The sequence below is a fragment of the Lepidochelys kempii genome, chromosome 6, assembly GCF_965140285.1.
Source record: "Lepidochelys kempii isolate rLepKem1 chromosome 6, rLepKem1.hap1, whole genome shotgun sequence".
NCBI lineage: Eukaryota > Metazoa > Chordata > Testudines > Cheloniidae > Lepidochelys > Lepidochelys kempii.
The window spans coordinates 57,906,102-57,918,642 of record NC_136385.1 but is presented as its reverse complement, the minus strand read 5'-3'; the positions used below and the strand labels follow the sequence as shown (position 1 = coordinate 57,918,642).

Sequence of the window (12,541 nt, the reverse complement as noted above, 5' to 3'; positions counted from 1 at the left end):
TTGCCCTCTGCTGGATCACTCCAATTTGTCCACATCCTTTCTATAGTGGGGGGCCCAAACTGGATGCAATACTCCAGATGTAGCCTCACCAGTGCCAAATAGAGCAGAATAATCACTTCCTTGATCTGCTAGCAATGCTTCTACTAATGCAGCCCAATATGCCATTTGCCTTCTTGGCGACAAGGGCACAATGTTAACTCATATCCAGCTTCTTGTCCACTGCAATCCCCAGGTCCTTTTCTGTAGAGCTGCCACTTAGCCAGTCGGCCCCCAGCCTGTAGCAACGCATGGGATTCTTCCGTCCTAAGTGCTCTGCACTCTGCGCTTGTCCTTGTTGAACCTCAGAGTTCTTTTGGCCCAATCCTTCAATTTGTCTAGGTCACTCTGGACCCTATCTCTACCCTCCAGCATATCTACCTCTCCCCCCAGCTTAGTGTAATCCACAAATTTACTGAGGGTGCAGACCATCCCATCATCCAGATCATTAATGACAATGTTGAACAAAACCAGCCCCAGAACCGACCCCTGGGGCACTCTGCTTGATACCGGCTGCCAACTAGACATCAAGCCGTTAATCACTACCCATTGAGCCCAACATGCTAGACAACTTTCTATCCATCTTATCATTCATCCAATCCATACTACTTTAACTTGCTAGCAAGAATACTGTGGGAGACCATATCAAAAGCTTTGCTAAAGTCAATGTATATCATGTCCACCGCTTTCCCCATATCCGCAGAGCCAGTTATCTCATCACAGAAGGCAATCAGATTGGTCAGGCATGACTTGCCCCTGGTGAATCCATGTTGACTGTTCCTGATCACCTTCCTCACCTCCAAGTGCTTCAAAATGGATTCCTTGAGGACCTGCTCCATGATTTTTCCAGGAACTGAGGTGAGGCTGACCTGTCTGTAATTCCCCGGATTCTCCTTTTTCCCTTTTTAAAAGATGGGCACTATATTTGCCTTTTTCCAATTGTCTGGTACCTCCCCCAATCGCCACAAGTTTTCAAAGATGATGGCCAATGGCTCTGCAATCACTTCAGCCAACTCCCTCAGCACCCTCGGATGCACTGTATCTGGCCCCATGGACTTGTGCATGTCCAGCTTTCCATATTGCAGCTCTCCATCATGTGCAATAGGTCACAGAGCGGAATGCATGCTGGATGTGTGGAACTGGTCTTGCACATCCTGTGATTTCTGGGAAATGTCTTCAAACATGTCAGTATGCTTTTCAAAGACGACATGTAATTACATTATGTAACGTATGTTATGTAACTATGCACACACCATTTGCAGATGGATTCCAGGAATTTCTTGCTGGATGTTGATGTCTTAACCATTCCTCATGACAACTCTTTGGACAGAATAAACAAAGCTGATCATCAGTACCACTGAACTGCTTCCTTTTTGCCGATTATGGCAAATAACTTGAAGCATTTCTTCCATTTATAATAATCTGTAACAGTAAAAAATTAGTTAGATATCTTGTTCTGAGCATTAACTGATAACAGTACAGTCCGTCAAGGGTCACAATTTAACTTTGTGAGGGCTGCATGTTTGACATGCCTGTGTTAAAGTACAATTAAACAAAGCCGATTTTTAAAAAAATTCTTATGTATCTACATAATTGTTCAAGAGTTGTCATGTTTGGTACCTTGTGTTCGTAAGAGAAAAGGTTTTGAATGATACCCAACTTGACCCTTTCTGACAACACTGTATCATCAAAATTTCCACCAACCAGAGGACCTAGAGCTGGAAGCTAGGGTATGGAGGAGGGGGAAGAAAAGGGAAGTGGGGGGAGTGAGTCTCCTTTGCTGTGCCACACAGGGGCACACCACTGAAATTATGATTCTACAGATTTTTACCAATCAAATTACACCTTCCTTACCCTTTTATCATTAGTTTGCCCATGAAATTACACACTCTCCCAGACTGTAACTGTCCATACACAATCCATACAAGAGACTATAATATGTAAACTATTAGCACAGTGTTTCTCTATGACTGGTCCGTGGAACAGCACTGGTCCCCGAGATCTCCCTGACACAGTTGAGAAAGGCAGCAAGCCAGTCCTGGGTATCAAAAAAGTTGAAAAACACTGGGACAGTGTCTAGGGCCCTTCTACATGTGGACAACTCCCTTTAAAATGGGATGGGAATTATATCCATGCTTCACGAGAATGAACTTTTACAAGCAATTCAGTGAAATTTGTCTAAAATGAAAGCTTTTTAAATGGGGGATTTTATATGCAAAAATTATTCGATAATTCTCCTATTCCAGGCTGGACAAAACTGGCCTATCAGATCTGTGAAAACTGTCACCAATTCAAGTATAAGGAAAGGTCTGAAACCCAGACACAGAGACAGTGCATATGAAGGCAGACACTATGACTGAATCACATCATGTTGCAAGCCTCTTCCATTCAAGTTATTTGTCTTTTGAGCAAAATTTGTTTCTAGGATCTAGCAGGACAAAAGTTTCCCCATTCAAGATCTCAAACTTTTTGAGGGTGAGCTGAAAGGGGAAAGAACCCAGGCTGACCCGAGAAAGATGTTTCGATCCGATGTGACCAGATGGAACGAGATTGCTCAACTGATGAGATGTACTGTTCCACTCCCAAAAAATCAGTGAGACTCATTTTTGTCACTACCCCACAGAGCTATCAAAAGTCATGGAACTACAGACTCTCCTAAGTTTGGACAGAATATCTGCAGCTGAAAGGAGGTCTTAAATACTTCCTTCAACACGGACTGAAAACATCTCTCTGCTACTGCTACCCTTCTCTCCTGGTCTGTTTCCTGTGTTTAAAGTTCTAATTTAGCAAAGTGCTTCATAGCCATCTCTGGTTTCTCCCTCTCCACAATTTAAATAGTTGATTCCCCACTTCCTAATGCATGTATAATATTTGCCCATGAGTGTTCTATCTAGGGAGTATCTTCTGCACTGTATTTACTCTCCCCCTTTTTGGTGTTTACAACTTTAAATATTTGTTTACTTACAAATATCAGTAATAAATGTCATACATTAATAATCCTAGCCAAGATATTACATATATAGCTCTTGATCTTTCCTCATAAGTTAATTGCTCTGGCATCTGATCTTTTTGTTGGTCTCCTCTGGATTGCGTTCAATTTATCAACATCTTTCTCGAAACATGGTGCACCCAACCAAATGCAATTTCCTAAATATGGTCCCACCAGAGCCAAAGAAGGACCATCACTTCTTCTCTGTGACATAATGTTACACACATTCACAGGCATGCAGTCTTTGGCTGCCCTGGGCTATTTTAAACATGAATTTACAACATGATGGGGATGTCATTCTTGTTCCACAGGTTTCTCACTCCTGTGGAGTATCTGTATTTTGGATTATTTTCTGCCTATGTTTCTATTCTCTCTAATTCTGTTTTATAACATTTTCCTGTCCTAACTTTTATTCAGAATTTCTAATATTATCTGCTCTCTTTCCGCTCTTCACTAAGGTGTTACAAGTATAGTCTTAATGCCAACAGACACCTTCTTCCCAGCTTGACACATTGATACCTATACATTTTAAAATATTACAGTAAAATTTTAAGTGAGCTACATGCTTTCCAAACAAAGCAAGATAATATTCCCTTTGGGGAAAGGATGCTATCTATTTTCTTTCCACCACTGATTTTTAAGATTGTATTGCATGGAGACGCAGAGTTGGACTGGAAGAGAGGAACAGCTAATTTCTCATCCTAGATCTGAACTGACTCCTTCTGTGGCCTTGACCAGTCTAACTCAGTCTCGTTGCTAAAATGGGTATAATTAATTCCCTGAATACTCCTTTAAATAAGTTAAATGTTAACCCTTTGAAGATGGAAAGAACTACTGAAGTGCTAAGTTATTTCCAGCTGACACCTTTGAGCAGGTGGTTGGACTAGATGACCTCCTGAGGTCCCTTCCAACCCTGATATTCTATGATTCTATGACAGCCTTAAGATCCATCAAGTTAAAGCTAACTGGTACCCCACACACATTAATGTAAGGGAAAATGTAAAGACTACTTTGGTGTGAGTTTTATACCACTCTCTTCTTAATACAGATATAGGGTATGTCGAGGGAAGCAGAGAACTAGTCTTTACCATTAATAGTAATAAAATTTAGATCTTCCATAGCACTTATCTACACATCTCAAAACACTCTACAAAAGGAGGGGTAAGTGTCATCCACATTTTATAGACCAGGAAAGTGAAGTTTAAAAAGGTAAAATGATTTATCTGATGTCTCACACCAGGTCAGAGGCAGGGCTTTACAGTAAGAGAAAATATTAATTATTTGCAGAAAACAGCTGCTAAAATACATGAAAATGTGAACTGCTGAACAAACTACAGCAGTCCCCAAGTCTTCAATCACTGAATAGTAGGCTCCCCCTTCTGGTGGAGTGAGGATGTCACACATCAGGAGAAACTGAAGTCATCCTGCACCTTACCGCTGATACATTTTAGCTCTAGCTGAGAGGTCACCAGATACTTTACACAAAGTTTTACACACAAGTGTTGTAGGCATTAATTCTGTATATTAGCTCAGCTGAGTGACCTTTGTTGAAAATCTTTCCTAGATAAACCTGTTGATCAGAATCTGGCTTCTCCCAAATAGAAATCTTGTAGGAGAGCAACAAGTCACTGTGATCCAGCCCATCTGACAGAAGAATGGTGGTGCTTGCCGGGGACGAAGATGTGCAAAACCACAGGTACAACAACAGTCAGGCTAGTGGGAAGAGGCAGTTGCTGGAGTAACAACAACTATGGTAAATTAAGGTTTCAGAGTAACAGCCGTGTTAGTCTGTATTAGCAAAAAGAAAAGGAGTACTTGAGGCATCTGATGAAGTAGCTGTAGCTCACGAAAGCTCATGCTGAAATAAATTGGTTAGTCTCTAAGGTGCCACAAGTACTCCTTTTCTTTATGGTAAATTAAGCAACTTCAAGTTTTGGAACAAATAGTACCCAGCTTCCAAGTAACATATAAATTCCAAAACAGTAAAGAGTTAACAGTAGCAAGTGGACCACAATCTACTCCCTAATATATCCTTTTTTCTTTCTCTCTTTTTTTTCTTTTTTTTTTAAACTGAAGCATTGTAGTGAAGGGAATTCTTACAGCAGTATTGTTTTGTTCTTTTCCGGCTTCTGTATCTTTTTGGATAGAAATCAGACAACTTCAGACTAAGCTTCTTGGCAGCACGTTAGATGAACTTCGATGTGTTAAAAGAAAACCAAAACTCTCATCTACACGGGTAAATCCTATCCATGCAACCACAACTCCAGCTAAATTCACCCAATGTTTTGGTTTCAACAGGAGACAAAAAGTTAACCCTTAGCTGTCAGAAGAGTTGCAAGTTTTCTTCCATCCTATATACATAAAAGCAAATAGGAGTTAGGGGCATAGCTACACTTGCAGATGTAGAGCACTTTGAGTTAAACCAGCTTTCGTAGAGCGCAGTAGGCAAAGCGCTGCAGTCTGTCCACACTGACAGCTTCAAGCACACCGGCGTGGCCACATTTGCTGCACTTGCAGCAGCATTAGGTGCAGTGCATTATGGGCAGCTAACCCAGCATGCAAGTGACTGCAATGTGCTTTTCAAATGGAGGCAAGGGGGGTGGAGTGTGACAGGGAGTGTGTTGTGTTTATGTGAGGGGAGAGAGTGGGTTTTTGGGGGGCTGAGAGCATGTCAGCATGCTGTCTTGTAAGTTCAGACAGCAGCAGACCCCCCTTCCCCCGCCCCACCTCTCTCCCTCTCACACACAGCATTCCACACTAATGGTTGCTTTATCTCGGAGCAGATAAGCAGCTGGCTGTCAGAAATGGAGCTTTCAATGGGCATTTCCGCATTCCTACAGTGATTCCAAAACAACGACAAGAGTGGCCACTTGACTTAAGGGGATTATGGGACGTTTTTGGAGGCTGATCAGAGCTCAGCAATGCCACAGCTCGTCCACACTGGTGCTGTGGTGCTCCAGCGGGAGCGCAGCCAATGTTATTTCACTCGCCGAGGTGGAGTACCAGGACCACTGTAGCCACGGAGTCAGAGCGCTCTACATGCCTTGCCAGTGTGGACAGGTAGTGAGCTAGCGCAGCTCGGGCTCCTTTGTTGTGCTGTAACTTGCAAGTGTAGCCAAACCCTTAGTGGTGAGTAGTAACATACATTTCTTCCAGCATACTTCCTCAACTTACCAACATGGATTTCCGAAGCAATAGAGAAGCTGGTATCATTTCCATCTCCTATTAAAAGTCTGATATATTTAGTATACCTGGGTAAAGAATAAAGTCACATCCTCTTCCCCTGCTCACTGTGCCACACCACAGACTTGGTTTTAACAAACAAGAAAACACTGATGCTGTTGAATTTAAGGCTGAAATCAGACTCCTTTCTTCCAAAATTTTAAAAAAAGTAACTGAACACACCAAAAAGTTTCAAGATACTATTGAAGGGGAGAGAAATAATTTCAAAAATAGCATTCTAAAAGTTAAAACAGACTACTTGTACAATAACCCACAACAGCAAGTAGTTTCCTACTTGTTTTTTTCATCTCACACAGCGAATACAATATTTAACTGTTGTGCCATAAGTGCACATGGTACCTTATTTAAAAAAAAAAAAAAAAATGAAGGACTTCTCTGCCCAGAGAAGCTTACAGTCTAGGACAGCAAGGGATGAGAGATAAGTGCAGGGACATGAGAAAGACAGGATTATGAATGTGAAAGATCATGAGGTTTTGTTTTAAGTACACATCGTAGTCTTTTATAGCAACTTTTGTGTATCATTTATATTAAGTTGTCTTCTATGCAACATAATTGGAGAACAGTCTGGTGAGCAGGTAGGAGAGTGCAAACTAAACGTAGCAATCCTTGAGATTAAAAGGAGGAGAGAAACTGCATTGCTCAAAGGAAGTGAAAGCAATTTACTTATAGCAGGTGAATCAAAGTTGTTTATTGTTTTAGAATACTTAAGAGTTTTAAGTGCAAATATCAGTGAGAGGGCACTTACCTTGCAAACAGACATGATGTTAATGTTTATCATTTTATTGATTGTCTGCAGGAAAAAACAGATTTATAGAAAAGATTTATTTTGATAACTATTAACAAACTGTCCAGGGCTCAAAATGTCATAATTTAAAAAAGCCACATGCACTATAGCAAAAACTATCTCCAGCAGGAAATCTAGCAACCTCCCTACCCCTGATCTCTGTCAGAATCAGGTGTGCACCCAGATTGACACGGGTGTAGGCTGTCAGTCACTTAGATATTGAAAGATATCTAACCACAAACATGCAGGCATTATATTTAGCTGTATATACATTAAGTCTGCTTAATTACCTATGTAATGTAGAGTGAGCACCTGATTTAAATTAAAAAGGTAAGTGGGATCATTTGGGATTCTGGACTGTGAACTAACATTTATCCTCATTTCAGATTGTGTGCTCTGAAGACTACTTTCCTGTAGTCGATACCTATTCACACCTGCTTCAATTGAATAGGATAGGAAAAATTATGGTTAAGAAAATCTGCAATTGCTTCCAGTGTTAAAGAAACAACTTGAAAGAATAAAAAATGAGTGGACTGGTACCTCAGCTATTTTACTGGATGATTTTTACCAGTTTAGGAATCCTACTAATGTGAACTGAGCATACATATCATGGTTGCAAAACACTTCCTTATACTATTACATACTTATAAACTCTCCGGCTGTGTAAATTCTGGCTTCCTTGACATGCTGACCACTGAACAACATTAAATCACGATTGCTTTTAATATATTACAGACTTTTAAATGGCTATCATTTGCCTATATATTGCTTAGTGTATTAATTCACTTACTGACAACTTTTTTTAGTCATTAGATGAAGATACATTACAGCACTTTCAACAAACTTAAGATTTTCAAGCTTATTTAACGGTGACCCCAAAAGAATGAATACATCCATTAACCTGTTTGAGTTATCAGACCATGAGAATGGGACAAAGGATGGACACATTTCTAAAAAATGTGTACATTTTGAAGCATGAAACTTTGCATTTCAGTTTTGTTTATCTTGTTCAAATTTAGTATGTATTTAGTACTCACTAAAGTATGAACCCTGGCAATTTGAAAAACAATCTTTAAAGCTGTTATAAAAACTGTCAAGTCCACACAAGTATAACATCTGCAAATATTCTGTATTTTTTCACATGGATCACTCGCTTTCACTGTCTTCACTTTTTTTTTGTACTCTTTTTACTTGGTTTTTAAAAAATGGAGTAAAATTCAGTTGAGATTATACCCAATAGCCATGAAATTCAGATATGGATCCCATAGCAACTGTAGCTCAGTTACATCTTTTACACGTAATTTCAAATGGATACATGCAATTTTTTTGTTCTGGAAGAACAAAAAATATGCAAGTATCTAAAAAAGGCTAAGCTTCTATCATCTCTTTGCATTTCCCAATCTTGTGTGTGTAAGTAAGCCTGTTAGCCTTAATGTATTACTTACAATTACATCCAGGCTACCCCATTCAACAAGCATTCCATCCTGCTCAGAAATCTAAGACAAGTTTACTATTAAGGTAAGAAAACTGCAGAAGAGTTAAGTTAAACATAGAATCACTTACATTATCCAGGTCTGGAACATCAAGAAAATATTCAGGGTAAGTGTATGAAATCCCCACATTGTTGACTGAAACAAAAATCAACAAGTTTTACTTGTTTCTGCTGACTGTCATTCCAATTCTGAAGCTTTGAAGACTTGCAATAAGCAGTCTCATTTCAGAGTTAACAATGCCACATTCAGATGTTTTATAACTGTGCCTTTATGGCGTGCCATATTTCCTAAAGCATGCACACACTCACATGTACTCGTGGACAGTGCGAGGGTGAACACATAAGACACTTAAATATAATTTTTGGAATTCTTTTTGACCATATAAATTGTAATTGTCATCTTCCACATGTCCTACCGGATTTCTGCTAAGCTTTATAGTACAACACAGGAAACATTCCTGTAAGTGAGGTGGTTATTTCCAATATATAGCTTTCCCCTTTTGAAATGTGCAGCATGCATGGTTTAGACCATGTTGCATCTCTAATAAGTGAGCCTCAACATGCTATGCGCAAGACAGTTTGCGTTGGCATGGACCACATGAACCAGAAACTGAGGCAAGCGCTCACTCTATGGCCACTAAATCCACAGTCAAATGCCCTCTCTCTTCACATAATGTTAGTTTGGAAAGATCATCTGCCTTCACATGTTGAGCCTTCCACTCCCAAGTTACAATCACTCTCCAGTGTTTTAATGCTGTTTAAGGTTAATTTATTGGGATCAGAAGCAGGTAAGCAAACTTCATGTTTAAATACAAGCTAATCATTATAATTCTCACTCAATTTCTATTTTTAAGTACAGGGAGGAGAGAAGCAGCCCTTGAACTAGTCCATTAGAGTGCATGAAGAGAAGGAACAGCTGGTAACCCAGCACCCACTATAAGGAATGCAGTACAAACACTTAGGCAAACTCACGACTAACTGTAGAAGACACCGTTATTCTTTACTTTTTAAAATGTTGTTAAAAGAATATTCCCAATTATTTTTAACTTGCATTTGAATCCTTCTCATCCCCCAGACTCTTCTCCTGGACAGAACTGTACCAAGTGTACAGAGGTACAATTGTGTAACTCACCTGAATTAAATGAAAAGTCAAGGGACACATCCCAATCCCTGGCAACATCCTACGTGACAACGGTTTACAGTTTGTGAAAGAGTAAATGTGCCAGACAGTTTCCCCACTGCCTTGAGAAGGGGCCTACTTCTCTCCCCACCCCAAATATTTGCAACAAGCTCTCCAGACTACAAGTTATTTATAGGCCATCACCGTGGTTTTGCTCCATCTTGTAATTTCTGTGAAAAAACTGCACACACATGCAAGCACACACACACAGTATAGCAGAAGGGAGTCCTAGAAAGTGAAATACACTAAATGGCCAAATTAACACCACTCCTAAATCGGCAATTGCTGTGTCAGGACAGTAGATGGCAGCAGTAACCAACATGCAATCTGAGAGCTCATTGATGGCACTCTGTCAAAGAGCTTCAATATCTTGTGGGGCGGGGGAGAGCACGAATAGGAGTGCAGGAGAAATCTCATTAATGACAATCTTAGTACATTAAGCAGTGCATGTTTTTGACAAATCTTATCTGCTTTTTGAAAGGGTTTGTGTTTTGCTTTCTCTGTCTAGTCAAAGGCTCATTATATGCGGATTCACCATAGCAAACTGTTCCACAAGTTATTTTCACACTCTTCAGATCTGTGAAATCTCCCCCCACCAGCAGCATTTAAAATTAACTGACAATCTGTTAATTGTTTAAACCTAATTTTTTAATGCAGTACTTCAGACTTGTTCTCAGAGGGCTAGTCTACACTGGCAGTACTAAAGCACTCTAAAAAAACCCACCTCCACGAAGGGTGTAGCTCCCAGCGCTGGTGCACTGTCTACACTGGTGCTTTACAGCGCTGAAACTTGCTGCGTTCAGGAGGGTGTTTTTCCACACCCCTGAGCAAGAAATTTGCAGCGCTGTAAATTGCCAGTGTAGACAAGCCCAGATATGAAGCCAATATTCATACTCTAGTAATCTAAACACTAACAAATCATAGAAAACTTCTAACCCCACTCAAACAGTGCTGCTTCTGTCCTTTATATTCTCAATTTCAACTTCACTATGAAAGACAGTAGCATGAAAACAATCTTTGTTTCATACATATTTAGTTGCTGTTGACCTCACTGAACAAGTCTACAGTTCAGTGTAAACCCAGGGTTCAAACTCAGGCTCAAGCCTAAACCCCATTCCATCTACACACAAATCGTGCTAACCCAGCGCTTGGACTCAGGATCCCAAAGCCCCACGGAGGTGGAGGGCCTGAGCCTGAGTCAAACCACAACTTAGAGTTCAAGCTCTATTGCTTTGCAGTGTAAATGCATCCCCACTGGAATCCTGGCAGACTCCCAAGGCACAAGTATCCCACACTTACACACACACCAACTTTCTTTTTCCTCTGGACAAACGTTTTCCCACACTGCAACATGAACAAAGGGCTAGAGTGTCCACATTTTGGTAGGGCACAAAGTCTGGGATATGGGTGGCTTGACTTGGGCATGCATAATGCAGTGTAGACACTGGCAGCCCAGGGTGGGACCGAGGGTTCAATAATGCCTAACCTAGGGTTACAAATGAGTGTAGGAACTCAAGCCCGCTAGGTTAACACACCTAGAGTCTGCTAACTTGAATTCCACTAACTTTTTGGCTCACATTTCAGCGTAGACATACTCACTGAAGTTAATCTATAGACACACCATAGTCAGTTGCTACGGACTCAATATTTTTCATTTCTATAGTGCCTTCAACCCCATAGGATCCTAAAGCACTGTACTATTAATATATTAACAGCACTGTTGAAATGCATTCTCCTTTGCAGGTGAAGGGAAACTTTCCGGCCAATGCCACTGAGGCAAACGTTTTATGAGAAGTGTCATGGGATCTTTGTCTCAGTTGCAAAAGGTTGCATTTTAAGATAGTCTGAAAAATCATTTCAATATCAAGGATATTAAAAATATGTGGAGGAAACTACAGACAGAAGATTACTTATAAGCAGAGGTTATTAAACTTCATTCCGAGACTGTCAAGTACACCTCTCCTATTCGAGATTTCTGAACCCCTTTACAGCAACTACTTACCCATGTAAATTTCTTTACAAGAATCCTAAAAATATATTAGCTAGAAATGAGGAGAAATAAACATCCTGCAGACCATTAACAAGTGCTCTGCACATTCCTAATATGTGTACATTGCAGTAAAACCCCTGTTGCTGGCCCATGTCAGCTGACTCAGACTCACAAGGCTCAGACTGTGGGGCTATAAAACTGCAGTGTAGACATCTGGGCTTGGGCTGGTGCCCAGGCACTAGGACCCTGCGATGGGGGAGGGTCCCAGAGCCCAGACTTCAGTGCAAGTGTCTACACTGCAATTTTATAGCCCCACAGCCTGAGCCCAAGTCAGCTGATCGGGGCCAGCCATGGGTATTTTGCTGCAGTGTAGACATACCCTCAGAGGCATAGAAGTTTTAACAAGCAGTGTCAGTATTAGCATGGGTGCGGGATACATTTTTTGGCCACCTGTCATCCTAAATATAACAAATTTTTCACCAGTCATCCACCTTTTTATGGGTAGGGCACAACTCAAGATAGTGTGAAGAGTTAGGGACACGGTTTTTCAGGATTTTCTGAAAATTTAACTCATAAGTAAGTGTGTGTTAGAGAGATATTTAAATTTCCACATCTTCCCCCCACTCAACCTTTCACTGCAGAATGGAACTCAACACTGTACTCTTTTCAATTTTAGCAATCCATTTCCATGGCTATTTGCAAGGGAAAAACTAGAAACAGACTTTACAAATGCAATTCTCCTTCATGGAGCCCAAAGCCTGGCTCTGCTAGCAAAAAGGATGGTCAGGAATTCATCTGTTGAAATGTATGCAAGCAAAACTAGTTCT

General features: G+C 40.6%; 1 protein-coding gene across 2 annotated transcripts in view; it reads right to left on the bottom strand.

Annotated features, from left to right (window-relative positions):
- Positions 1 to 12,541, bottom strand: part of HSD17B12 (hydroxysteroid 17-beta dehydrogenase 12) — a 153,335-nt gene that overhangs the window by 48,361 nt on the left and 92,433 nt on the right. For both annotated transcript variants that reach the window (XM_073348046.2, XM_073348047.2), the window contains 2 exons: positions 8,616 to 8,680; positions 7,014 to 7,058 (listed from right to left, as the gene is read on the bottom strand). In XM_073348046.2, the coding sequence (XP_073204147.1) occupies positions 7,014 to 7,058; positions 8,616 to 8,680 (110 nt within the window). The remainder of the gene's footprint in view (positions 1 to 7,013; positions 7,059 to 8,615; positions 8,681 to 12,541) is intronic.